This window comes from Vitis riparia, chromosome 18 (genome assembly GCF_004353265.1).
Source record: "Vitis riparia cultivar Riparia Gloire de Montpellier isolate 1030 chromosome 18, EGFV_Vit.rip_1.0, whole genome shotgun sequence".
NCBI lineage: Eukaryota > Viridiplantae > Streptophyta > Magnoliopsida > Vitales > Vitaceae > Vitis > Vitis riparia.
This window is the reverse complement of record NC_048448.1, coordinates 2,693,895-2,721,267: the sequence shown is the minus strand read 5'-3', so window position 1 is coordinate 2,721,267 and position 27,373 is coordinate 2,693,895. Positions and strand designations below refer to the sequence as shown.

At 34.0% G+C, this 27,373-nt stretch overlaps 2 protein-coding genes across 5 annotated transcripts in view; one reads left to right on the top strand and one right to left on the bottom strand.

Moving 5' to 3' along the window:
* Positions 1-6,340: 6,340 nt before the first annotated feature.
* On the top strand, positions 6,341-9,376 carry LOC117906496 (aspartic proteinase Asp1-like). 2 transcript variants are annotated; one of them, XM_034819524.1, is made up of 9 exons: positions 6,341-6,605; positions 7,167-7,284; positions 7,484-7,710; positions 7,851-8,084; positions 8,190-8,328; positions 8,414-8,602; positions 8,682-8,754; positions 8,859-8,946; positions 9,045-9,376. In XM_034819524.1, the coding sequence occupies exons 1-9, from the start codon at positions 6,409-6,411 to the stop codon at positions 9,139-9,141; spliced, it is 1,362 nt and encodes a 453-aa protein (XP_034675415.1). In that variant the 5' UTR covers positions 6,341-6,408; the 3' UTR covers positions 9,142-9,376. The 2 variants fall into 2 exon arrangements, with proteins under 2 accessions (XP_034675415.1, XP_034675416.1); XM_034819525.1 differs by having other exon boundaries at positions 8,859-8,968; positions 9,045-9,133.
* LOC117906495 (kinesin-like protein KIN-7C, mitochondrial) overlaps positions 9,180-27,373 on the bottom strand; it is a 40,826-nt gene continuing 22,632 nt past the window's right edge. For 2 of the 3 annotated variants that reach the window (XM_034819520.1, XM_034819523.1), the window contains 17 exons: positions 25,440-25,502; positions 25,202-25,306; positions 24,643-24,747; positions 24,320-24,427; positions 24,085-24,234; positions 23,250-23,432; positions 22,936-23,103; positions 22,514-22,753; positions 16,069-16,209; positions 15,854-15,976; positions 14,733-14,783; positions 14,583-14,630; positions 14,218-14,505; positions 13,314-14,057; positions 12,543-12,632; positions 10,724-10,802; positions 9,180-9,503 (listed from right to left, as the gene is read on the bottom strand). In XM_034819520.1, coding sequence (XP_034675411.1) covers positions 10,782-10,802; positions 12,543-12,632; positions 13,314-14,057; positions 14,218-14,505; positions 14,583-14,630; positions 14,733-14,783; positions 15,854-15,976; positions 16,069-16,209; positions 22,514-22,753; positions 22,936-23,103; positions 23,250-23,432; positions 24,085-24,234; positions 24,320-24,427; positions 24,643-24,747; positions 25,202-25,306; positions 25,440-25,502 — 2,628 coding nt within the window. In that variant the 3' untranslated portion in view covers positions 9,180-9,503; positions 10,724-10,781. The remainder of the gene's footprint in view (positions 9,504-10,723; positions 10,803-12,542; positions 12,633-13,313; positions 14,058-14,217; positions 14,506-14,582; positions 14,631-14,732; positions 14,784-15,853; positions 15,977-16,068; positions 16,210-22,513; positions 22,754-22,935; positions 23,104-23,249; positions 23,433-24,084; positions 24,235-24,319; positions 24,428-24,642; positions 24,748-25,201; positions 25,307-25,439; positions 25,503-27,373) is intronic. The other variant, XM_034819521.1, reaches the window with a different exon arrangement.

Sequence of the window (27,373 nt, the reverse complement as noted above, 5' to 3'; positions counted from 1 at the left end):
AATTAATTAGCATACACTAATTATTTTGATTCTCTTTAAATTCAATCTATTAACAAGCTCCAAATGCATAGATAAGCCTAATTAATCACATAATTCATTAATCTATTTTTTAATTAAAGCAAACTAAACAAACAAGTATGTTGATTCTTTCATCAAAAGATATTTAAATCGAAATACTTAAGACCCTAATTAACTTTAATTTATTGTTAAAACATTATTACAACTAATTAATTTTAGTTGTTAAATAAACTTTACTATTAATTTGCTTCACTATACTATTTGGACTCCAAATATACCTTAATTACTAACCTTATCTTCTTACTCACCTTGATTCCTCTACTTTCTCTCTCTAACCTACCAACTTTTTGGGCTAAAAATGAACAATAGCAGCCCTTATAAAGTGGTCCACAAGTAGGCATGAGATGGCAAGCTATAAGGCAGTCACTAACCACAAGTTCCTAATTTTGTACTTTAGTCCCTCTTTTTATAGGTTTTTATGCTTTTATAGCTGCCCATTAGTCCCTTAAAACCTCTTCATTATAATTAACCCCTATGAAGCTAATTCATATGCTTAAACTGTTAATTAATCATACTTAACTTTTTAACTTTAATCAAAGTTTAATTATAATTAAATAAAATTAGCGTTAATATAGTTTTAGCCTCTAATTAAGCATGTTTAAGATTAAGTACTAAGATATTCATTATTATTTATTTAATTTATTACTATTATTTATTATTATCTTATTATATTGATGGCAACTAATTCTAACTAATGCTCTAAATGCAATTATTTATTTACATTATTTAACACTTATTACTTTATCTTATTAATAATAAATAATTCCCAATGTTATCTCATCGTTTATATAAAATTAAGATTAATATTGAATCTAATTGTATTCACGAGTCTTTAATAGTAAATAATTTCATGGATATATTTGAAAAGCTCTTATTTGTTTACATGATATTAGTATTTATAAGATATAAATAAGTTAATAAATTAATATTTATGTATCTTCAATAATAAATTAATTAATAATAAAATTAAACTTAAAATATAATATTTTAAATATTTATAAAGAAAAATTTTGAAAGAAAAAAGTTTATATTAAATGAGTAATTATTTATATTAAGAAATTAATAATAATTTTAGGATGAATATTGAAAGGTTAAAACATATAAGTTTTATTTTAAATTTATGATTCTTATTTGTTTACCTAACATTACACTTACTATTTTATTATATTCATATATGTAATAAATTAATAATATGACTCTTATTACATGATTGAGAAAGATTTGGATTTCAAAAAACAAAATTGCCCATGAAATTCAAAATTTGTAAATATTGACAATGTTAAGTCACTTAATAGACTTTTAAGATAAGAATAAGATTTATGTCCCCATAGATTGCTACATTTCTTAAAACATCCCTAACAATATTAATGCAATGTAATTTTGAAATAATTCTTTTATTGCCTATATTTTATTTAATTCTTCATTTTAGAGTCCACTAGAAGTTCCAATTTTCCAACAACGATTCTCACACAAGCACATATATATGTTTTCTTAGTAAATAAGTTCTAACTTTGCAAACAACATGAAAACATGATCAATCTTTAAGCACCAAAATATTTTTATTTACACCATCCTCAAATAAAATATTGAAGGGCTACTTACATAACCTCCAAGTTAAGTAGATAAAGATACTTCATTTTAAAGGGGTAATGAAATTAATTAATAATTATCGTCCAATATAAAAATGATAGAAATATGTAGAAAAACAATGAGAAATTATGGGTCTGTTTGATTGTTGTTTTTAAGAACTGTTTTCTGTTCTTAAAAACAAAAAACACTAAAAACATGTTTGAAGAAGGGGGTATGTTTTTATTAATGCCAATATAGCTTAAAATAGTAATCCATTTCCAAGGATTCACTAATAGAGCCAAATAGTCATAGACACATAAAATAAAATAAAATAAAAAATATTCTTGAAAATATTTGTTGAGAGCAAATAGTCATAGGCACATAAAATAAAATAAAATAAAAAGTATTCTTGAAAATATTTGTTGAGAGAGAGAGAAGAGTGAAAGAAGAGAGAGAAAAGAGAAAACAACATACAAGCTTTTTTAATGGCATCATTTCAATGGTAATGCTCATATGCTAAAATGTAGAATGTTTCAAACATGCATGTACACCTAGTTGACTTGTTTCAACCATGTTTTCAACATTGAGTAATTAAAAGGGACTTAATAACTTAATTTAAGTCACTAAATAAATTAAATATATTTAATAAGATAACTTAATGATATGATTTAAAATTACAAATAACTTTAAGTAATAATTAAAAATAATTAACTTATTCTTAAATCCATATCTTTGTTTTTCTCTTTTTGTTCATCATTTATTTTAGTTACATCTACGATTTTTTTTATTACTCCACGATCTCCATTGTTATTTGACTTTTTTTGTCTTAGTTATAATTTATAAAGATAAATATATCAATTTAATGATTTAGAATAAATTTTAAGTTAATTTTATCAAATAACCTTAAAGTTAGAACTAAATAACAAGTTTTAAGTTAATGAATTAAGTATAATTTAACTTGAAATCAACTTAAGTTTTTATGTAATAAGTATCAAATTTTACCAAACATCCCCTAAGAGTGTTTCATCAATTTGAAGTATTAAGTCAAAGTTGTTAATTTATTCTTAATCTTAAAGCTCTTTTATCTCATTTATTCATGTTCATTGTTCACAGAGTGTATATTTTATAATTACAACTTTACATTCACGACTGATCTTTTATTATAATTATTTTTATAGTTATCTTATGCACTTATAATAATTCAAATATGAATGTTCAACAAATAAATTTATTATTGAAAATAGTCAAAATATAAATATTAGTTAAAATTAATAAGAGTAAATATGTTAATTTGATGATTTAAAATAAATATTTAATTAACTTTATTAAACAACCTTAAAAGTTAAAATAAAAAATAAAAAATAAATTTTAGGTCAATAATTTAACTTAAAATCAATTAAAACTATTATGTAATAAGTATTAAATTTTACCCTATTTTCTTTTGTGAGTCAAATATAAAATAAAATATTTATATTTATATAAATCTTTAAAAAATGCCAATTACTTCAAAATATCTAATATATTTGTCGTGATTATTAACAATTGTCTCACAATTATTTTATAATACGATATAATGGTACTTGAATTTATATTTACTATAAGATAATTTTAGATCGACTTTACAACCATTATTTTTATTTTGGAAGTTTCAAAGTAACCAAAAGGAAAGTAAGACGATGAACTCGAAAGTAATTAAGCCTACCATTAGAGGGGTTTTGGCTGGAGAAAGCTCTCTAGTTCTTACAAGGACAAATAAATGGTACAAGGAAATTTTCAAATGTGAACCCTTTGACAATGGAATTGCCTCATGGGTTTTAAAATTGATAGTAGAAACTTAGCCACGAAAAACGATACTAGACTTTGGTAGTCGCCTCGTTTATTTATTTGTAATTATAGTGACGTATAACCACCTAACTCCCAAGGATGGAAGTGCGAAGAAATACCCACAAGTTGCAGCCCTTATTATATTACATGACCCCAGCAGAAAATGAAAGCCAAAGCTGAACAACTTTAAGCGATTCAGACAAGTGCTTGTGGTGCACAAGCCAAACATAAGTACCAAACCATGAAAAGAATTTCGCACGAGGCCAGTTTCCACTTTCATGTGTCTGAGCTTTGGGCCAATTTATCCTCTTCTTTAAAAGGGTTTATAAAATTTAATTGATTTTATTATGAAATTAATAATAAATTTTGGTATGAGAAATTATATTTTTCATTCATCACATCCCATATTTTTGGTTCTTCTTAACTTTGTTCTTCTCAGTAACAATCGTGCAGATGATTGGGCTTAGTCTGTCTTGGGAGAGATGGGTAAAAATTTGTGAGACCCAAGGAAGGATATCTACACGGTTTGATCCTTTAAGACTGGAAGCCGGGTAGCCGGGCAATGTTAGACTGACAAATGTCCACAGCTTGTCCTGAAATTTTCAGATGAGGGTGTGGAATCCCCTTGGGGTGGTGGTGATGATTCAAAGCAGTTCAATAAGACCCTCGAAATTGGTTGAGAGGAGGAGAAGAGGATCATCATTCATGATGGAGATGCTGTTTCTCAGCAGCCAATCAGCCCCATAGTTCATCCTCGAGGGTATGTTTTGATTGGTTTTGTTTCATACATCTCTTCTTGTGCTGTTCTTCGCCTGGCCCTTAACTATTTTTTTATATATTCTTTTTAATTTTTTTAATGCTAGTTTTGATATTAATTGTATCATTCTTCACCTAACAACATTGAAACTAAAAGGCCTGAACATTGAAGAAGAAAGTGACATGCCACCACAGCCAATCAAGGAAAAAAATTGAGGGAAAAACCTCAAGAAACTTACAACATTATTCAGCCAAAAGCATTGTGGGGGAGGTTGTCTTCAATGTATTTGGACCCTTTTTGGGAGCTTCCCACAAGCCTAAAGTAGTGTGGGACCCTGTGGCATTAAGTATTTTGTCTTTCTTTCTATTCTACACTACCCAATTGGCCAACACATGTTGGATTTTAGTTATGCAGAGGGAAAAAAAAGTTGTGTAAATTACGACAAAGAATAATGTTAGGGAAAAAAGAATAAAAAAATGAAAAAAATAAAACAAAACATAATATGGTTTGACATTAACCTTATATTTTATGAATGAAAGAGAATCATTTTACTATATAATAAAAAATATTAAAAAAAAAACTAGATATAATTATTAGGTTATCGAAATATTTCATATTTTCTCACTCTTTGATTTTTATACTTTACCACGAGTCATCTTGCTCCATCAGTATCCCCGTTCTTCCTTACATCTTTGTCTACTTCGTATAATCTATACATACCCGTCTCCATCTCATAACATTTTTTACTTAAAATATTTATAGCTTTCTTTATTTTATAAGAAAAATATAATATAACAATAATATATTAATTTGGGACAATTCCCAACAAAAATAAAAATAAATATTGGATGTTTGCTTGGTGTTATGGGCATGATCTAGTTCTTCGGTTCACAATTGGATATGCCCATGGCCCCATGCCTAGCTGTGACTTCCATGTATTCCGAGAAAATATTTTCATCACCAATTTTTTATTTTTTTGCCTTACGCAGTGCAGTACAATTACATTTCTTTATGGGTTCAACTCTACTCACCAGTCTCTTACTTTTCAAGTTCTTTAGACCCCCTTCCCAAAATGCAAGGAGGTACCCAAAAAAAGGACCAACGTCCAAAAATTGGCTTCTAAAGTTGCAACATCTTCTTGTAATCAACATACTTTTCTCCTCATGCTTTCCATTCTGTAAAGTGAACTCCTCCTCTTTACAAATCCTTTGAAAGAACTCAAAATGGGAAAAAGAGAAAAAAAGGAAAAACCTTTGCTTTATTTGTTATTAGAGGCTTATGGTGACATTGTTCAAATAAGCTTTCAGCATTCAAAAGGAAGTTATAGGTTGTGTTTGGTTCTTGAAGAGCACAACCCTCAATATTCATATCACATCACCCCCATAAAAAATTGAAATGGGAAGTCAGAAAAAGTAGAGCTGAAAGTAATGTTGACAAGTGCTTCATCTACAAGTAAGAAAGACTAAGAGTTACAAGAATCCAAAACCTAGGCCATATATATAAAAATCCCTATTTTCATATTTTTAACATTAATCTAACCCCGACATATTTATCCTTTTCTTAAAATGGGAAATTAAGAAAAAAAAAATTGTTTTATAGTAAAATAATAGCCAATATTTAAAAAAACAATTAAAAAAAAACATGTTTTGAAAACTATTTTATGATATTTTATAAAATAAAAATACATTTAAGAATTTAAAATAATTTAAATCTTTTTTTTATATATATTTAAATATTCTTTAAAAATAATTTTATTTATTATTTCTTTTATTTTTAATTATTTTTATTTTTCATAATTATATAATTATTTAAAAAAAAATATTAAAATGTATTATTAAAAAAAAATATTTAAGAATACCAAACATGGTTTCTTTTTTTATAACAATCTTTGAAAACAAGCTTCAAACTTTCCGACAAGTTTCCTAAATTGTTTCTAGAATAGATGAGGATATTTTCGACCGTTTAAATTATCCATCCCGCGTCTGGGACGCGGTTTCTTTGAGTCTCTCTGTTTCTCTCTCTACGAAGACGGACCCGCCAGTCTCCGTCTGTCTTTCTCTCTCTAAAACTAACACGTGGACTGAGCACTATATATATGTGGAGCGAACGAGGGTGGGGTAGACAAGTCAACAGCCACTGCTCAGCTAGATTTCTTTGGGTCTTTAGCTTTCAGGGTTGTGATGATCCAAAGTGATTCAATGGGACCCTCGAGGTTGATCAAGAGGAGGAGCGCAGGATCATTATTCATCGAGGCGATGCGGTTTGTGGTATTGTCTGAAATGTTTCTGGGCTGTTTCTCAGCTTCCAATCAGCCTATTTCCAATAGGATGGGGCACACCGTGGTTTTTCCTCTTCAAGGGAATGTTTATCCTCAAGGGTATGTTTTGGTTGGTTTTGTTTCTCACTCTTAGAGGGTTTCTTCTTCCTTTCATTTTATTCATATCCAGAAATCTCGTTGTTTTTGGTTCTTTGAGTTTTTTTTTCTCTTTGGTGGCTTGATTTCTGATTTGATTCATGGGCTGTTTCTGGGTCCTTGCTTGTTTTCTCCGACGCCTTGTTGTTGAATTTTCTTTGGTCTTTGGTTGCGTCTTCTTGAATATTTCCGAAACCCATTTGGTTTTGAAAGTTCACACCTTGTTTGTTTGTTTGTTTGTTTGGTTTTTTTTCAAGTTTTTCTTGAGTTTGACTTGTTTCCCGGAAAAATTGTCGACGCATTGCTCATAAAGCAACTTTTTTTAAAGCTTGTCTCCAAATTGCAGTTACCCATTTCCCAATCTTTTGTTTCCCATAGATTTTCACCCTTTTCAATGCCAATTTTCCATAATTATGCATTTATCTTTTGCCCATTTCCCAATCTTTTATTTCTCATTAACATTTGGAATTTTCCTGGGAATCAGAATCCCATTTATAGGCCTGTAACATTGTTCCCAATGTGCAGGTTTTATTCTGTGAGTCTGCGCATAGGCAATCCACCTAAACCTTATACACTTGATATTGACTCCGGCAGCGACCTCACTTGGCTACAGTGTGATGCACCTTGTGTCAGTTGCACTAAGGTAATTAATTATTGAGATGTAATTTGGAAAAGGGTGGGTATTAGTCGTGGGATCCACTCAATTTTAATTTGGACAGGTATATGATAATTTGTGGTCCATTCTTTTTATTTTGGCATTAAATTTTTGTGGTTAGTTGGAAAAGCAAAGAGGAAGGGTAAAACTGAAAAGCAAAAATTGACATCTAACTATCTAAGTGCAGGCACCTCACCCTCCCTACAAGCCCAACAAGGGTCCTATAACCTGTAACGACCCAATGTGTTCTGCCCTTCACTGGCCTTCAAAGCCACCATGCAAGGCTTCTCACGAACAATGCGACTATGAGGTTAGCTATGCGGATCATGGTTCATCTCTTGGGGTTCTGGTCCATGACATCTTCAGCTTACAACTCACCAATGGTACTCTTGCTGCCCCCCGCCTGGCTTTTGGGTCCGTTCATTTGCTCTCTCCTTTCCTTAATTGATTTGTCTTGCACGTTAGTCTTGATACTAAATTACTAATCGAACTTGAAATTGGAAATGGAAGGTGGTATTAAGTAAACTAAAATGCTTTGGAGCCTGTTTGTGCAGATGCGGATATGATCAAAGCTATCCCGGACCAAATGCTCCTCCTTTTGTGGATGGAGTGCTGGGTCTTGGCTATGGCAAATCCAGCATTGTTACACAGCTACGCAGCCTGGGTCTGATTCGGAGCATAGTGGGGCACTGTTTAAGTGGTCAAGGAGGAGGGTTTCTGTTCCTTGGAGACGGTCTTTCCACTACTCCAGGAATCATCTGGACTCCAATGTCGAGAAAATCTGGAGAGTAAGCTTCCAAGTTCCCCTGCTCCTCGACTCATACATTGTAACAGTAATAATAATAGTCTGTGGTGGAGGCCCATCGCTAACACACGAAAGAGATTCATTTCAGGAGTGCCTATGCGTTGGGTCCAGCTGATCTTCTTTTCAATGGGCACAATAGTGGAGTGAAGGGCCTTCGCCTGGTGTTTGACAGCGGTAGCTCCTACACCTACTTCAATGCTCAAGCTTACAAAACTACACTTTCACTGGTGAGATCCTGCTTCCTTGAAGCTCTGAAAAACATTTATCCCTACTACCAATTCTTGGAAACTAATCATTAGTACATGTCTTCAGGTGAGAAAATATTTGAATGGCAAGTTAAAGGAAACTGCTGATGAGTCCCTTCCAGTCTGCTGGAGAGGTGCAAAACCTTTCAAATCTATTTTTGAAGTGAAGAACTATTTCAAGCCCTTTGCACTCAGCTTTACAAAAGCCAAGAGTGCTCAACTACAATTGCCACCAGAATCTTATCTTATTATCTCAGTGAGAACCTTGAAGACCATTTCCTCACTTCTAGTTTGGGCTTACAAGATGAGATTCCTAACAGTTTCTTTTCTTTCAGAAACATGGCAACGCATGCTTGGGGATTTTGAATGGTTCTGAAATAGGACTTGGAGACAGCAACGTCATAGGAGGTAAGAGACACATCCTAAAGGAACAAAACCTATGGATGGGCACTTTCAATTTCCCCCCAAAAACCTAATTAAATTCCATTTTTTAATTTGTTTGTTATTGGCAGACATAGCTTTTCAAGATAAAATGGTGATCTATGACAATGAGCGCCAGCAGATTGGTTGGGTTCCTAAAGACTGCAATAAGCTTCCCAAGTCCTGAACTGTTCCCATACAGGTTTCTTCATTTTGTGTGGCTGTACTGAAGGAACTCACCAAGAAGTTTTATTTTTTTCTCTCCTGTTTATTGACAGAGTTGATCGTGATTATAATAAAGGGTTTTCACCAGCTGACCTGGGTATGGTGGTGAAGCAATTTTCTGCAGCTTATGCGTCACGAGAAGACCTATAAGCTGCTGGGTGGCAAATACTGCTCTGAGTGTTAAAAGATCAACAAAAGTAGTTTCATGCTAGTAGATAATAGATGGTGCGAACAATACACTTGTGCTGCATACTAGGTTAGGAAGTCTTTTTTTTTTCATCTGTTTTACAAGGTACAAGGTAGGAAAATGTAATAATAACATAAACAAGGAGACAACAAAAAGTTTTGTTACAAAAGAAATTCATGTGTAAGGCTATTCTTGATTCATTGCTGCTGCATGTTAGGCTATGCAAATTTAAGCGATGAAGTCTGCATCTTCATGGCCATAGCTCCTAAATGAACGAATATGGTTTCGGTTTGATGACTGTACAATAACACATTTCACCTGCAAGCTGTGAAACATGCAAATTCATCAGATGCAAGGACATAGCACCACATCTCATCCAATATCATAAAACAGATGATCCTACCACAATCTCAATGCTTGTATGAATTTCATTTTTTTACAATCAAAAGGCACTAATGAGACTAAAACACAGCATGCTAGGTAGACAGGCTATCCAACCCCTGAAATACCAGGACTGCTTTTATAGAATAAAATGATTACTGGAATAATTTTTTATCAATGCCGATATAGCATGAAATAGTAACCCATTTCCAAGGATTCGCTAATAGAGCCAAATAGTCATAGGCACATTAAAAAAAAGGTATTCTTGAAAATATTTGTTGAGAGGGAGAGAGCGAGAGGAGTGAAAGATGAGATAGACAAGAGAAAACGGCATACAAACTTTTTTCAAGGCATCATTTCAATGGTAATGCTGATATACTAACAGTAGAATGTTTCAAACATGCATGTACACTCGCAGACTCCCAAATATGAGAGTTTTATTCACATGTTCCAACCATGTTTTCAACGTTGCTTTTATCCCCTCTTCCTCAATACAAGAGCATCTTTATCTTCCTTATAATGAGAAAAACACTAGACCAGATGTAGATCAAAACCTTTGTGCGAGTGTTAGACAAGCCGAGTTCTTTTCTTTTGTGTGCATCTGATCAACATTCACTAATAAAAATGCAAAAAGTAATTGAAATTTGAATTCAACGGCTAATTCCCTTACTAAACCAATGTAATATTTATGGCACATGGGTCAAGGTATTCATTTATTCTCATGGAAAGCAAGTCAATTTTCTTATCAGAACATCAACCCATGCCACTATACAGCACATCAAACCCACTGAAACAGTCTTCCATCTATCTATTCAATATATTAGCCAGCACCACAGTGATTCAGCACAAAAAACATTTAGAACTGAGTGGCAAATATTCACTCACTCTAAAAATAATGCCAATTTACACTGTCTTCAATTAAGCATCTTATTGTCTTAAATATAAAGCATACAAGAAAACAAGTATGCTCAAGAAACCAGTCAAACTTAATTACACCAATTTATAGGCAGCCATATTTAAGCTATCTCGATCATGAAAACCAATGCCCTTAAGCTATGAAACATACTGGCAGAAATATCCTCAACTTTTGTGAGTTTGCAATAATTTCTGTAAGAACATCATAATGAACACCCACTTGCCAAAGAATCATAGATTGAGACTAACCTTAGAGGTCATGAACTCCAAGCACTGGAAATTTGAATGATGGATTAATCTTGGCAGGCTATAAGACGTGATTTGCACACTGCATATATAAGACATTGTACATTAGCCAATGGACATAGAAACCACAAAAGATGAAGTCATAGAGCCACAAAAGAAGTTTTAACTGCAATAGCCTTGGATTTGATGATAAATTGAAGTCTACAATCCACAAAACTTGGTTTTTGATAATAATACCCGTTCTTGCAAAACACCTTCGGATTTGACCAATGATTCTTTCAAACCAAGTTGTATTTTTTCCCGAAAGTTCTTTTTAAAAAACTAAAATATCTTTAAAAAAATATATAAAATTAACTATTCCAGCATAAAACCAAAAAAAAAAAAGGGCAATTGATAATCCCAACTACAGGCTGGGAACTTAAATTCCTGTGTTCCTATTTTACCCAAAAATAAAATAAAATTGTGTGATTTCATAAGATCTGGATTAATAGGAATTATAATTCTTGAGACCAAAGCCGAACCTCTAACCTTACAAGCAAATTAAGAATTCCTACCCCAGATTCACTAGTGACAAACAAATTGTAAGAACTAATACTACATGTTCCAGAAGCAGATTTCACTCATTTTGATTGAGTTCCTTGTTTGCATTGGTTTTAGGTTGTGATATTACAAACACCCATAATACATAGTCATGGAAACTCCCAAAACTCGATTTTTCACAATGACTAAAGGTTACTTTTCATCATCAGAAAATGAATTGACAATGATGAGTTATAGATAAACCATGAAATGAAAATTTTATGATAAGAATGAATTATAACCCATAAGAGATTGTTAGCTCCAACAACTTCCAATAACCCCTCACTTGTGTTTGGCTACATGGCTGGATTATACAAGATAAACTGAAAAATCCCCATCACCAAATATTATGACATTGTCAAATCTTATCAATTCTCCATTAAATTTAAAAATTTAGTTTGATCATAGAATGTCTTCATTCTTCATTAATAAAGTGAATCAAGGCTGCAGTGATTGGGTCCAGAAACCACTTCAGTAACAAGGTGAATCCATGTTCTTGGTTACAAACAAAAGCAATATGTAAAATAAATATATGTATCAGGCACCAAATTACAATGAGTAGGAATACATACACATATTAGAGGTTTGTGGAATCCTCAATACATTTGGCAAGTTTCCAGGAATATAAGAGAACGGTTACTTTCGTACTCAATTTTATTCATGAATCACAATCTACATTTCCTCATATTCTTCCCCCCAAGTTTTATGAGTTGGAACAACTACAGAACATGAGGAGTAGATATGAGATATGCTTTAATATGATTTTGTTATTTCCTAGGACATACTCAATATCTGAAAAAAAATCATAGACTCAGATATTAAAAAAAAAAAAAAAAAACTTAGGAAAATATGACACATTTTTTAGCAGTCATGTGAAATCATGTTTTAGAAACTTTCAAGACCAGCTAGAAATGAATTTCAACTCAAATATATAAGCAACAGGCAACAAAGTGGCTAATGGGAAAATCTGTCACATACAATCCAAAATACTATCCAGAATGTAAGAGGATAATTAGTAAATCATAATGTCCACAAATGAAAAAATTTTGAAGAAAAAAGGTAATATTCAAAATGCAGATATGCGATGCATTAAAAAGGAAATAAGACATCAAATAAGTAAAGCAACAAAAGATGCCTTCTCACCGATAAATTTCTTATTCTCCTATACAAAAGCATAAGAAGACAGCAATATCATGAAAACATACAACTTCGCAAGAAATCAAGCAAACCAAATAATTATCACCTTTGCATGGCAAATCTTAGTTATAGCCTGAACATGAAGGTTCTGCAATTCTTCAAGAGCTGTGATATCCAGTCCAATAATATCTTCACCCTGACATGAAATTCAATTGATTTTCAAGTTTTTACTTTTCTCTGATGTGTAATTTTTGTACTTGATAAACTATAGGAATAATGAAGTACACATGGACATCCTCCAACAAAGAGATATATCTTAAACTAACAATCAACCCATAAATTCTAAATCTTCAAATTGTTGTCACATTTTAAATTACAGAGCACAATTACGTAGGGATGACATAGACAGTAATTTGAAGTCGTTGAATTTAATGATTTTGATGGTGTGATATATAACCTGAGCCATAGGCAACAAACATAGTCTCTACAAGTGTGCCTGTATCTGTGTGCATTCTTTTCCTTTTGGTGGGAGGGAACCCCAGACAAGATGAACTAAGAGGAGGTCAATGACAAATGAGGACTGGGGCCCCAAATTCAGGCCACAAATCAACAAATTGCTTCACACAAGAGTAAAACTCCTAATGTAACAGTTGAAAATAATTCATGATTTGGGAACAGTTCAAGAGAAGTGGAGTTATACTGAAAATTGGCTTATATTTTGATGGACAAGACACTACTTATGAAACATTTCCAAATAATTCACAAATGATAGGACATAGATCCATACTTAAAAAAAAAGAAAATTGTGTATTCATAATTGTGATAAAATTTTAAAATATGTAAAACTTGTTCAAAAACTTTTCTAGAAGGTGCTTACCTTCAATCTGGAAACAAGGCTTTCTAGTTCTTTGCACCTTCTCTTTTCTTTCAGATAACTGGTCCTTAATTCTTCAGATGTACTTATCTCATCCATGTTTTCACAAATTTCATCAAATATTTTGTTTGAGTGACCATTAATTGGTGGAAATCCATTTCTCACTCTACTTTGCAAAATGTTGGATTCATGAACTCCTTCAGATGATGTTTCCTCAGAAGTAGTACCAGATTTTCTCATCTTTGCAACTAGCATCCACATATTTGCAAGCTCATTTTCTAAATCTTCTTCACGCTGTTTTGCTTCATCAAGCCTTCCTCGTAACTCACCTTCAATTTGATCTCTCTCAAATAATGCAGTTTCCAGAGAAGATTCTCTTTGGTATCTTGCATTAAGTTCTTTCTGCAACTCCTCAACCAACATGCCATCCCCTGGTTTTCTCAAGCGTGCATCCAGCCGAGCACCATTGCTGTTACTTTGCCTCACATCAAATGACCCAGGCCTCTGACAACAGTTAGATCTACAAGGGGCCTCTTTTGCACTAGCCAGGTCACCAGTCAATTTTGCATTTTGGTAAGAAAGTTTAGTTACTTCTTCAGCCAAGTTTCGGAGCTCAACTGCTGCAGCAGCTGCCAACTCTTTTGCGTATGAAGCTTCTTCTGCCAGTTTTCGGCTGTGAATTTCAAGCCCATCCTTTTCTTCAATCAGTCTTACTTTCTCTTGCTTCAAATTCTCTATTTCAGAGGCCTAAGAAAGAATGCAATCAAAGAGCATCAATAACAACATTTAACAAAAGAATGGTTCAACATCTGTAACTGATAAGAATTAAGATATTCTGGAGTAGAAAAAATAATGTAATGGGTAACTATTTGAACATTCAAAACAGAAAGGGAGAAAATAAAAAAACCTGCATAAGAACTTGGGAGCTTAAAAAGGTGTCACCATTGCACTCTTTGGAATCCTCTTGAGAGAATATTCTATTCAAGCTCATAACACTAGTTGGTGTATTTTCATCAATATAAGTATCTTCTTTTCCTTCATTTTTCTTTTCAAATAACTCCTTAGAAAATTTCTTTAGTGTGCTAGCCCCATTGTCAGGAATTTGTTGTGGACTGCTAGAGCTTTTATCTAATAATGAATTAAGTTGTTGCCTTAGCAGAAGAATTGTTTCTTGCATCTCAGCATTCTCTGACATCTAATAACAATAACAAGTATAGTGAGTACTAAAATTACAAATGTGGAAGAATAGACTTTGCGGTGATAGAGTGTTACCTTCATCTGTAGTTGCTCCTGAAGTATCCTATTGTCTGCTGATGTAATCTTGAATTTTCATCCAACAACAAAGTGATCGATTCAGTAAAATGCTTTTTGGCATTTGATATGAGATATCATTAGAGCAATCAATTAAGCAGGACAACAAACCTCAAGTTCAAAAGTTTTCTCATTTAGCTGAGTAGTGAGCTTGGACAGTGCCTACAAGAGAGTGCAACCAACTACTTATAAAGCCAATTTAATTCAGTAATCCAACAACTTATTTTTTATGGTAATCTAGCATTTTCTGACTTCAAAATCTTAGAAAATGTAGTCAAGTAGGTAACTGACATCATGTTTTATTGAATTCCACACCTCACATAGAATTCAACATCATCTTTCATTTCACATTTTTCTTCCTTTTTCCTAACAAGTTCGAATACAACCTCCCACCATCCATTGTAGCTAACATATTCGCAACAGAAAATTAAGGCCCTATTTGGTCATTGTTTTTAAAAACCATTTTCTATTCTCAAAACAAAAAAATAGGAAAACGTTTTTGATAAGTAGAAAACAAAAAACATGATAATTTTATAAAACATCTTTTAATTGTTCTCACTAATTTTCTGAGAGTTATTTAAAAAAATAATTTTATAAATATAGAGAATTATTAAAAATAAAGCATTACAGATGAAGTTATTTTTAAAACATATTTAAAAATATAAAAAATAGATTAAGAACATTTTACGTTCCTAAGCAGATTTCTGTTCTACAAAACATCAAAGAACAATTTTTGAAACTTGTTCTCAAAAACTGTTTTTTAGAACTGTTTTTGAAAACACTTTCCAAACAAAGCCTAAGATTAAGGAACCTTGACAAAAAGAAACTTCTATTAACACCACTTTTTATAGTAGAAAAACAAGGGTGAAAGAATAATCATTTGTATTTTCAGTTTACTAATGCAGTAAGAAAAAATTTATTCATTTTTTTTATAAGCAAAAAATGTGAATAAGTAAACAAGCACCAAAAAGAGAATGTATCATACTATACAAGACGTATACAATGAAAGCCTAAAGGCTCAATTAAAAAGAGAACACAAAAAACAACTCCCTCTCTTAGTAAGAACCAACCAATCTATAAAATCAAATAAAGACATAAAGTCTATACCTATATACATCTTCACCCACGAAAACCGACTGAATCTTATTTGTTTTTTTTAACTGAATAATTTCACATTCATTAGCATCAGCTTCTACGTCAAAACCTATGTATATCACATGCCACACGGTTACCTGAGACATTTCAATGGTATTTGTATGTGGAGTCATTTCAACTGATCCAATCATACGTTGCTCCAGTACACGCATTTGAAGTTTCTTTTCACTAATTTCATCTTTCAATTTCTGCATGTGTTCCTACATCAATCAAATCATCAAAAGAATACTCTTGAATATCAATCACACTCACATTCTTCTTGCAATGAAGAAAATCTCAAAAGATGGCTTACCTTAAGTTGAGAATCTTCAGGATTGCTTGCTGCTTGCTCTGATAGCCTTTTCAGAGAACTAGTACACAATGCCACTTCACCAGCTAACATCTTCATCTGCTCACGCAAAAGATCCATTTGATCTGTGATGGTGCTACCAGTCTGCAAATAAGTCATTCAGAAATTCTAATTGAAGTTACAACTTAAAATCCATATGCTTTGAAGCACCTATCGCCACTAATTTCTTTGTAACAGCCAGGAAGAAGAAGACACAATATAAGCTAAAAAAAAAAAGAAATTTTATTGAATAATCTTCTCATAATCTCTACCAAAAGAACCAGTCTCTTTATACCTAAGAGTCATTAACTCAGCAGAAAAAAAAGGGAAGCATAAATCACTGAATAAAATCAAATAAAATCAAGCAATTGCCAAGCTTGGCTTATTCAAAAATACCTAAAATAACCAAAATAAAATCAGCAACCCTAATTTAAAATGGGTCGCTGCATTTCCTACCCCTTCAGAAAAGCCTTGTCCTCAAGGCTAAAATAGAGGAAACTTTTGTTGCAACTTAAATGCATGCTCCCACGTTGCAACTTACGGAAAGGAATTTGACCATTGAACCAGCCATTGTGTCACCAGACGAGTGTTCCATTTGACCACTCTCCTATCCAAGACAGAAATGGGCTCTAGTTGCAATTGTCCATCTTCTCGTGTTACTGGTAACTCAATGTAAGGAGTGATTGACTTCCCAATTTTCTTCTTTAAGCAAGAAACATGAAAAATAGGATGGACTTTTTTACTCAGTTGGTAATTCCTATTTTTAGGCAACCTGTTCAACCCATTGAATAATCTTATATGGTTCAAAGAATCAACGAGACAACTTCCTATTCCCTTTTAATGACACAATAGTTTGTTTATGAAGTTGCAAACAAAGGAAGACCATATCTCTTACTTCAAATGTCCTTGTAACTTCTTTTTTGGTTTGCATACATCTTTATCCTAGCTTGGGCTTGAATAAAGTTAGCCTTGAGTGGTCATATCATGATATCCGGATCCCTTAAACTCTAGTCAACAACAGCCACACTAGACTCACCAGGTATACGAGTAGCATACGTAGGGGGTGGTTAGCCATAAATAGCTTCAAAAGGTGTTAGTTGAGTAGATAAATGGTAGGCAGTGTTATACCACCACTCAACCAAAGGAAGCCATTTAGTCCACTCTTTTGGTCTGTCACCTGTTATACACCTTAAGTACTGCTCTAAGCACTTATTAACCACTTCTATTTGACTGTCAGTTTGAGGGTGATAAGCAATGCTCCTCCTTAAACCAACATTCAGTTGAGAAATTAAGCCTTGCCAAAAGTTACTAGTAAAAACAAGATCCCGATCACTTATAATTGACTTTGGTGGGCCATGTAATTTGTAGATATTATCCATGAATGACTGTGCAACATCCAAAGCAGTATAAGGATGGCTCATAGGCATGAAATGGGCATACTTACTCAACCTATCTACCACCACAAATATGACATGCTTACCATGTGACTTGTGTAATCCTTCTATAAAATCCATGGATATGTCCATCCAAACTTGCTCAAGGATGGGTAACAGTTCTAGTAGCCCAGGGTAAGAAACATTTTCATGTTTATTCCTCTGACATATGTCACATTCTACCAGAAATATGCCTATCTCTTTACACATCTTCTTCCATTAAAAACCTCGTCAGACTCTTACCAAGGTCTTCTTTACACCAGAATGTCCTCCTTCTACACCAGTGTGAGCCTCTTTAAGTATAACGGCTTTCAAGTTTGAACTCCTGCCTAACCATAGCCTCCCCTTGTACTTAAGTCATGTTCCCAACTGAACTTGGAATGAGAAGTTGGGTTTGCTTGCATTTCGTGAATTAATTTCTGAATTTCCACATCCTCCTGCCATTCTTGCTTGAGTTGTTCCACCTAATCAACCAACAGAAATGAAATAGCCATCACTATTACTCTTTTAGAGGACTCATTCATTCTAAACAACGAATCAACAACCTTATCCTCTTTCCCACTTCTGAAATATATTTTAAAATCAGAACCAATCAACTTAGAGGACCATTTCTGCTGCATTGGAATAAAGATGCATTGTTCCAACATGTACTTTAAGCTGAAATTATCAGTATACACCTTGAAATGCCTCCCTATAAGATAAGGACATCATTTTTGCACCACATACACGACTGTCATCATCTCTTTTTCATAGACAAACATGCCAAGATGTTTGGGTGACAAACCTTTGCTCGAGTAAGCCACAAGTCATCCTTATTGTGATAGTACAGCTCCAATTCCCCCATCTGCTGCATCGCATTCAATACTGAATTTCATCTGAAAATTAGGCACTGCTAAGACAGGAGTCATACACATGGTTCTCTTCAAGTTCTTGAATGCATCCTTCGCTTCCTTACTCCAAACAAAAAAAAAAAAAAATTATCCTTCCTAAGTAAATCTGTTAAGGGCTGACCGGTCTTCTCATAATCTTTTATAAATCTTTTATAATAACCTATGAGTCCCAAGAATCCTCATAAAGACTTCAAAGAGTTGGGTATAGGCCACTGTTCCACACATTCAATCTTGGTTGGATCAATGTCCACCCCTTGCACGGAAATTAAGTGTCCCAAATATTCTAATTGTTCCTCACCCAAGGAACACTTTCAAGTTCTTAGCATACAATTGGTTTTGAAGCAAGACCTCCAACACAATTTCCAAATGTTCCAAATGCTCAACCCAACCCTTACTAAACACCAAAATATCGTCGAAAAACTTTCTCAAATAAGGCTTGAAATTTTCGTTCATGATGCCTTGGAATGTTGAAGACCAAAACCTTACAGTGCCCTTCGTGAGTCCGGAAAGCCGTTTTGTGGATATCACCAAGGTGTACTCAAATATGGTGGTAACATTATCTCAAATCCAACTTTGAGAAGAACTTTGCCCCATGATATTCATCCAACAACTCATCGATCACTAGGATGGGAAACTTGTCCTTGATTGTGATGTCATTTAGTGCCCAATAATCCACACACATTCACTAACTCATGTCTTTTTTCCTCACAAGTAAAACTGGTGAAGAAAGAGGATTAACGCTTTTTTGGATGCTACTAGCAGCGAGCAACTCATTGACCAATTTTTCGATCTCTCTTTTCTACACAAAAGGATACCGATACGGTCTAATGTTTGGGGGAACACTTCTAGGCAGCAATGGAATGCGGTGATCTTAAGGTCTTGATGGGGGCAAGCCCTTGGGTGCAAGGATTATACCTTCATATTTTTTTAGTAGCCCTTGCAATTCTTCCAACATCTCCTTTACTACGGCCTCCTTAGGTGACTCATAAGTAACTAACTCCAATTGCATCGAGAAAATATGGGTAGCAGTAACTATTGGTGTATGTTTAAGATCCCACTCCATGTGAGTGGCTGAAACAAACTTCAAGGGACCCACTGTAATTCCATGTAACACCATTCCCTTCCCATCCCACCTAAACTCCATCCATAAATTTTTGAAATCCCATAAGATTGGCTCTAATCAAGCTAGCCATTGTATCCCCAACACCATGTCACATCCACCTAAAAGAATTAACCTTATATCTGCTTTAAATTCCTTGCCTTGCATGCTCCAGGCTAATTGCTTGCAAGTAGTCGTACTAACGATTTTGGTTTTATCTGCCACTACTACCATTAGAGGCTTGTCTTGCTATACTACACAACTTGTGCTTAGCCATAGTGACATCAAGAAAATTATGGGTGCTTCTGGAGTCGATCAAAATGACGACAACCATTTTTTTAATATTACCTCTAATTCACATGGTTTGCTGAGAGGTGGCTCCTACAATAGCATGCACTGACATTAGAGGCTCCTCCTATCCTTCGAGCTCATCATTTTCACCAATCATTTCACCATCCTCCTCTTTTTCCAACAAATAAATTTATCTCCTTTTGCACTCATGCCCCGACTCATATTTTTCATTACAATGGCAACATAGCTTCTTTTCCCTCCTGTCCTGTATCTCGGCTTGAGATATTTTCCTAATTAGGGGAATTTGTCCAGGGGTTCCTCTTCCTACTTCTTGTGTGCATGGTACCAAGCTAGCAATGATTCATGATGAGGACTTGGTTTCCTTAATCATTGCCTCCGTGGTATTCTCATGTAGTAAAGCCAACCCTATAGCTTCAATCAAAGTAGTAGGTTGAAACATCATGACTTGATTCTTAATCGTATCTCTCAAACCACTTATGAAGCATTGCACAAAAAATTCTTCTATTAAGCCTCTAGTCCTTGCCATTAACGCTCCAAACTGCTCCTGATAAATTCACACCAACGAGGTTTGCCTCAATTTAATAACCTAGCCCATCGGGTTGTCATATGTTCCTGATCCAAATTGCACAATTATATTTACAACAAATGTCTTTCAATTTAATTCCTTAACAAAGGCCTCATTACCTTGGAACCATTCCAAAGACATACCCTCCAAATGAATAGAGGCAATCCCAACCTTCTCTTATTCCAACACTTCATTGTATTTGAAAAACCCCTTGCACTTGAACGCCCAACCCACAAGATTTTCCCCCTCAAAAGTTGGAAAATTCAATTTAGAAAATTTGGTTGGTGTATGATTCATGACAGAAGCAGAACCCGTTCTTGGCTTGGTTGAAATTAAACCACCAACCTCCATGGAAATCGCCAAAACCAACAATTTTTCTGTTAGTTGATCAATTTTGAGGTTCATCGCTATCATCATACAGGCTAACTCCTTCAATCGCTTCACGGAATCCTTCAACCAACGAACTTCTTGTGTTCTACTCCTATCCGTCATCCCTTGGTGTCAGGTCGCCGCTCGGATACCAAGGTAACAGCATGGAAGAAAAAGACATGGTATAGACTAAAAAATAGAACTTTTATTAAATAATCTTCTCATAATCCCTACCAAGAGAACCAGTCTCTTTATACCTAAGAGTCATTAACACAACAAAAATAAAAGGAAAGTATAAATCACAGAATAAAATCAAACAATTGCCAAATTTGGCTTATTCAGAAATACCTAAAATAACCAAAATAAAATCAGCAACCCTAATTTAAAATGGGTCATTGCAACTTACAAGTTCATGTCATTAAAAAGTGTTCCAGACTTTTTTTAGATGAAAAATTAAAATGGTCAACTAACTAAAGAAGCAAAGTTCTAAAGTATAAATTTAGAAGAGTTGAATAGGAATTTTTGTAGATTGGAAACATCCATAACAAATTTGCATGCTGAAAATTACAAAACATCTTGATTCTATGATGGAGCAAAAAAATCTCAGGGGCTGTGGGAGCACTCAAAAAAAAAGAGAGAGTAACATCAAGGAACATAAAGCTGCCAGCTGCAATGAAGAAGCTTACACTGGATGGACAACAGATTCCTAAGTAACTCCAAAACCTCCTACACATCACAGATCCACTCAATAGAGAACAAAAAGAGAAGAAAAGAACCTCATCCCCTTGAGATTCCAGAATGTTCACACACTTACCACTTAGGAATAAATAAAATCCAAAACCGTAGCCAAGGAAAAGAGCTTATGATATTTTCAGTATGTCCTGAATATGCAACACCACACAACAATATCCACCCCCTCCTTATCACCTCCAATCTCTCTAATCATGAAAGCCTTTCATTTAAGCATTGTGTAAAGGTTCATGAGAAAGGGACAATGTGGAAAATCCTTCCCCTGATGCACAAAACCTCAAAAAACTTCATGCCATCTCCAGATTTGACCTAAACACTTAAAGCATAGCGTATGATAGACAGGTTTTTTTTTCCTTTTTGGAGTGGGGAGCCAACGAGAAAATATGATCAGGTAAAGATTAATGTTTTTCTTAGCACATTTTTTTAAAATACTTATAAAACAACACGGCTCCAAAATCATGCTTAGGAGCAACTAAACTATAATAAACTTTGCATTTGAAAGACATAATGCAAAATATACAAACTCAGAGGAAAGAAGAATACACAACTGAAAATGGCAGTTATGCTGAAGGGAAACAAGTAGGAATATTGTGGAACTCTTTCAGTTGTTGGTCTGATTTCTGGGAGATTTACAGGTATAAATTAATTAGCCACAGTTGTAAATTAATCAGCTTTGTTTGGTATTTTCCATAGTAAGGAGATTCTGATAGCATGTTACCCAGTCTCATAATTATTTTGTTTCCCAAAATTATTCATCCCATGAATAATGAGATGGTATTTTCAGCCACTCCATTACTTATAGTAGTGTATTTTCTTCTCTATTCAAGAAATGAAAAATAGAATCATTTTTTCTTTCTCATATTTCATCAAATATAATATTTACCAATACTCTTAAATAATTGTGCCACAAAAGAAGAATATGCTCCTCTCCTCTAGCATGTTTATCCACAAATGGAAGCATCATAAAACTAGTGCTCAGAGTTTCTCTTACCGAAGGCAGACGCCGGCCTCCAACGGCAGCACAGAACAAGTCACCTGCTTGGGTCCTTTCTGAAAATGAGTTGACAACCGAAGAATCATCACCCCTTCTACTGGTTGATTTTCTCCGTGCATCTTTTTTATCATTAAACATGACTCTGTTTTGCAATGACTTTGAACTGGATGAAGGTGACGCACTTGTCGAGCTCTCAGTATCAGCATTTGGCGAAAATCCACCCTGGTTCTCAGGTTTCTGCACAAGAAAGGTTTTGAAGCTTAGTTGCCTTGAATCAAGTATTTTGAGAAAATAAATCAACTTCTGGAAAGAGAAAAAAATTACTATTCTTTATATTTCTTATCCGTTTCTAATAACCTAACATAAATGAATCAGCTTCATTTAAAAGAAAAGGAAAGGGTAGTAAGAAAAGAATTTACTTTCAGTTTAAACCATCCAAGCATTCCACGCCTCCTGTTCCTTTTGTAGTCTTTAACCAAATCATCTAGATAAGTGATGTCACTCCTTCCTTCCAAAAGCTCAGAATCAAAGCTTCCAGTATCATCACCAATCATGTATTCCCTTTTTCTATCAGGCAAGTATGCTAGCTGCATCAAGAACAGGGCAAAATGGTCATTTGACAAAAGAAGACATACACTCTTTTAATCCAATACATTGGAATACGATCCTATTATGTAAACCACCAAGAAACTGTTTACAATGTGGACTAATCTTAAAATGCAAAATCAAGCACCTCATCTTCTCCAAAAGAATGCCTTCGCCTATGGCCAGCCGTATCAGGAAGGCTTGATGGCATACTATTTTTTGTAGAAACCAAGATAAGTTTAGTTAAACGCTGAATTCTTCCCATCAAAGCAGCCTTGGCTTGTTCCTCCTCCTCCAATCTTGATTGTAATTTAACCTGACCAGCTTCCAACTTTGACAACATAAAACAATACATTAGTAACAAACATTTCAACAATAGATTCTTTAATGGTGATTAGGAATATGATCTTTACAGAGCCAAGCAAACTTTGTTTTCTGCAGCCACGTAAAGCACACAAAAAAAAAATGCATGGCACAATTAGGTGAACTTGCAAAACTAAATGTCTCTTACAAAAAAAATTAATAACAAAATCATAGTCAGTAAGAACAGCAATTAGCTTAAGCTAAACAGGTCGCAAATAAACACAAGAAAACAAAATCAAGACATCTTAGTTCAGGCTCAAAACCGAAATAAACATGAATCAACCCCATGAATAGGAAGTTAAATATCCATAAGTAGGGCTGAAGAGAGGATTTAAGAGAAAAAACTTTTCATGTTTTAGCTTACAACAATTTTCCCAAGCATCACTCATCTTTTTGCTAAGTAATGCATTCATCGTTAGCTGATCTTTGAATCCATTGGAAAAAGGCCATTAAGAGAGAGGCAATACAAAAAAAAATTATAGTAAGACATAAAGAGAAAAATAGTGATCTCTGCATTATTAAGCTGAGTATTGTAGATCAAATAAGAAATCATTTGATTAATTATTTCAACGAAAGCAAGTCAATCATTATGGTTAATGTCCAAAGAGAACAGCACAAACCTGAAGCTTCAAGTTAACCAAATCTTCTTGGGTAGACCCAGTCATCATATATGGGTTCTCCATCATTCCACGTTTTAACTGCTGAAGCTCTTGTTTTAAACTGGAAATTTCCTTTTGGTACTTTTTTATGAGAGACTTCTCATCCATAATCTGGAAGAGGAAATATTAGGGATATTACGTGAAGTGGCAACTCTCAGACAATTTCTCGTATTCATAACACTGCATCTAAACTAACCTTATTTTGAGAAGCCTTGATTTCAACACGCTTGCTTCGATGCGCAAACTTTAGTGTATTGTGTGTCTCTTCAGTATTGCTAGATGCAGGTGTTACAGTGCAAATAAGCTACAAAGAAAGGAAAAAATATAAGTAAAGAAAATGCATCAGAATACAATTCCAATGATAATGTCTTGAAAAGTGAATAAATATCTTACCAAAAACTGAGAATGAATGCATAAAAATGTGACAAACAGTTATATATGACCAGTAATTCAATAGTTGTATAAAAAAGTGCTAATCACATGGACAATGAGTAATTAGGACTACTGTATCAAACTCACAGAAACACGTCCATGGCCACTTAGGGATGACTGCAACAAACGGGTGAGTTTTGAATCTCGATAGGGAATATGAGTTGCCTTGTCATCCGTTAGTTTGGAAATCACCTACAATCAAATGCATTTAATAAGGTAAAAATTAGAAGACTTATACTGATTAGAAAAGAGAACAGGATAATGATTACGGACAGATTAACTGGAATTATAGATGCATATTACATGAATGCATACTCAAACAATGCTAAGAATCAAGTTCATCCCTTAAAGAGTATTATGGTTGGATCAAATCAATTTAGCTTCCATATTGTCTGAATCATTATAAGATATTTAACTTACAGATTACATGCATAAGCACAATGCACAGAAGAAATATGCACCTTATTACTGAGAAACTAAAATATGTATCCATAAAAAATTCTAGCAATATGTGAATCAAAAAAAGTCTACATATATAGTGCGTTGAACAAAAGAACAAAGGGACAAACCATGTGAGTGGGGTTAACAGATGTATAAGAGCATTCAAAGAAGAAAGATAGAAGGAACAAAAGAAGCAATATCTTACAGTGCCAAGAGTAAGTAAGCTTTTATTAATGTATGAACCCTCTTTTCTCCGCAATCCAGTAGTTTCAGTTTTAGAACTTTCAGATCCCGCAAGATCAATTAAATTCTGCAGAAGAAAATTGAGTTATATCTAGGGTTGCATACATGATTTAAATAAAGAAAATAAATATTCAAATACATTATCAAACTACAATCCTCTTGTTGAAGCAAATAAAATAAGATGGCTGAGCAAGATTTACCAACTGGGACAAGGTCACATCTTCTTCTCCTTCAATTTCCCCATGAGGACTGCTTTCAATGGTCTGATATACAAAACATATCCATTAGCAGAATAAAAATAATTATATGAATAAAGAATAATATGCTCAAAGTAGGCCCAATTCGTCAAAAGGCATAATGTCATAGCTTAACAGGGAAATGTCCAAATTACTAAATGCATAGCACTTGGCAACATTGCCATATAAATACCTTTATTTACAAGTACCCTGAAGAGTCAGATTCCCACTTTTACTAAGGCAGTCAACATAATCTATTACGAAAGGCTCAACTTCATTAGGTTGCACACCCAAGAAGAATGGAGATACAACTGTTTGTCTATCATATTCATAAAGAACGTATAATAGAAATTCAAAAGCCTCCTTTTCCTTTCATATATATTATCACAATCAAGGTTTTAGTTAGGCCATTGTGGAAAAAGTTTGAGAAAAAACCTTAAACAAGCTTAAAAAGAACTGCCCCTTTTTCTGAGTTATAACGTTACAATTTAATAATTAACCAAGCAAGCCTTTGTTGGAATGCTAGGAGGGGAATTTGCCCTCTACCTATTTGGGCATCCTTTTTGGAGTTTTCACAAGGTTAAAGCTGCATGGGACCCTGTGGTAGAGATGTTTGAGAAAAAAAATTGACCAGGGGATGTCTGGAAAGGGTTTGTGCAAGAGCAGAAGGAGACAAAGGACCCTGCTTGGAAAAGGTTGGTGGAAGAACATTAAGAGGTGAGGGCAATTTTTTGCAACACATTGTCTGTACGGTGGGGAATAGGAGAGAATGAGATTTAGGTTAGATGTATAGAAGTTAAGACCAAATGTTAAAAATCACAAAGATAAAGGCCCTATGGTAGCAGTTGTTGGTGCTGGTAAGAGATGAGGATATTGGTCCAAGATTCACCAGGAAGTTCTATGATTGGAGCTGGATATGGTTCATTCCTTCATGAAAAGTGAACATAGATTGGAAGTAAGGGAGAGAACAGTTGCAACAAAAACAGAAATGGACCAAAGAACGTCTGGTTTACTGGAATTTGATGTTAATGCCCCGGTCATAGAGGCTTCAAATAGTCAGGCCATTCTAAAGAGTTCTCTGTCTGGTAGCAGTATATGAAAGGAACTTAACCACAGACCAGCTGGAGAGGAGAGGAAGGCCCACTGGTGAAGCATGCTGCATGTGCAACAGGGATGAGGTGAATGTCTATCCATTTGCTCCAATGCTTGGTAGTTCAAGATTTATGGTCCTTGATGTTTGTGAAGTTTGGTGCCATTGAGTGCGCCTGAACACAATGATGGAAGTGTTCTGCAGTGCATGTTTCATGGTCTACTTGATTGTGGTTATTAGATATTCTTCATGAATTTCATTAATAAAGGTTATTCTTTAGACTGACTAACAGCTGTAATTCCTCATTCTCCTTTATTATTTGTTGCTTCTCCCTGATTTGTCTTTTGGTGTAACTTGTGTACTTCCTGTGCACATGGATTGACCCCTGTTTGACATTCTTTTGATCTAATTTATGTATTTTTGCTTATAAAAATATATAACTGACTAAAGCTGAAGCTATCAACACATTAATAAATATTGAACCAAGGGTGACTCTGCAAAAGGATTTTGATGTTTAATTATGTAATAGTCTAAAAGGGAATCTCTTTAATTTCACAAACAAATTTTTTTTGAAAGATTCTGATCCTTCTTTATTTGTATAAATTTTTTTTACCTCATACAATGTAAGTGTAGTTTCTTGTTAAAAAGAGTGTTTTATGTTTTTTTAAATCCCTATATATTTAGAAGAATTCCAATTTCTCTCACTTTGAGGAGTGTCCTAAATGATCACAGCCCTCGCACAAGGATGACATACACAAGTAGAGAAAGGTCCAAAAATTTTATCCATCAAAAGAGTATCTGATGTAGG

What these genes read in the sequence shown, in the direction of transcription:
- LOC117906496 (XM_034819524.1), top strand. Translation starts at nt 6,409, where the DNA reads ATGATCCAAAGTGATTCAATGGGACCCTCGAGGTTGATCAAGAGGAGG. An exon ending in GGGAATGTTTATCCTCAAGG is followed by an intron (nt 6,606 to 7,166) that starts GTATGTTTTGGT and finishes CCCAATGTGCAG; the next exon opens with GTTTTATTCTGTGAGTCTGC. An exon ending in ATGTCGAGAAAATCTGGAGA is followed by an intron (nt 8,085 to 8,189) that starts GTAAGCTTCCAA and finishes GATTCATTTCAG; the next exon opens with GAGTGCCTATGCGTTGGGTC.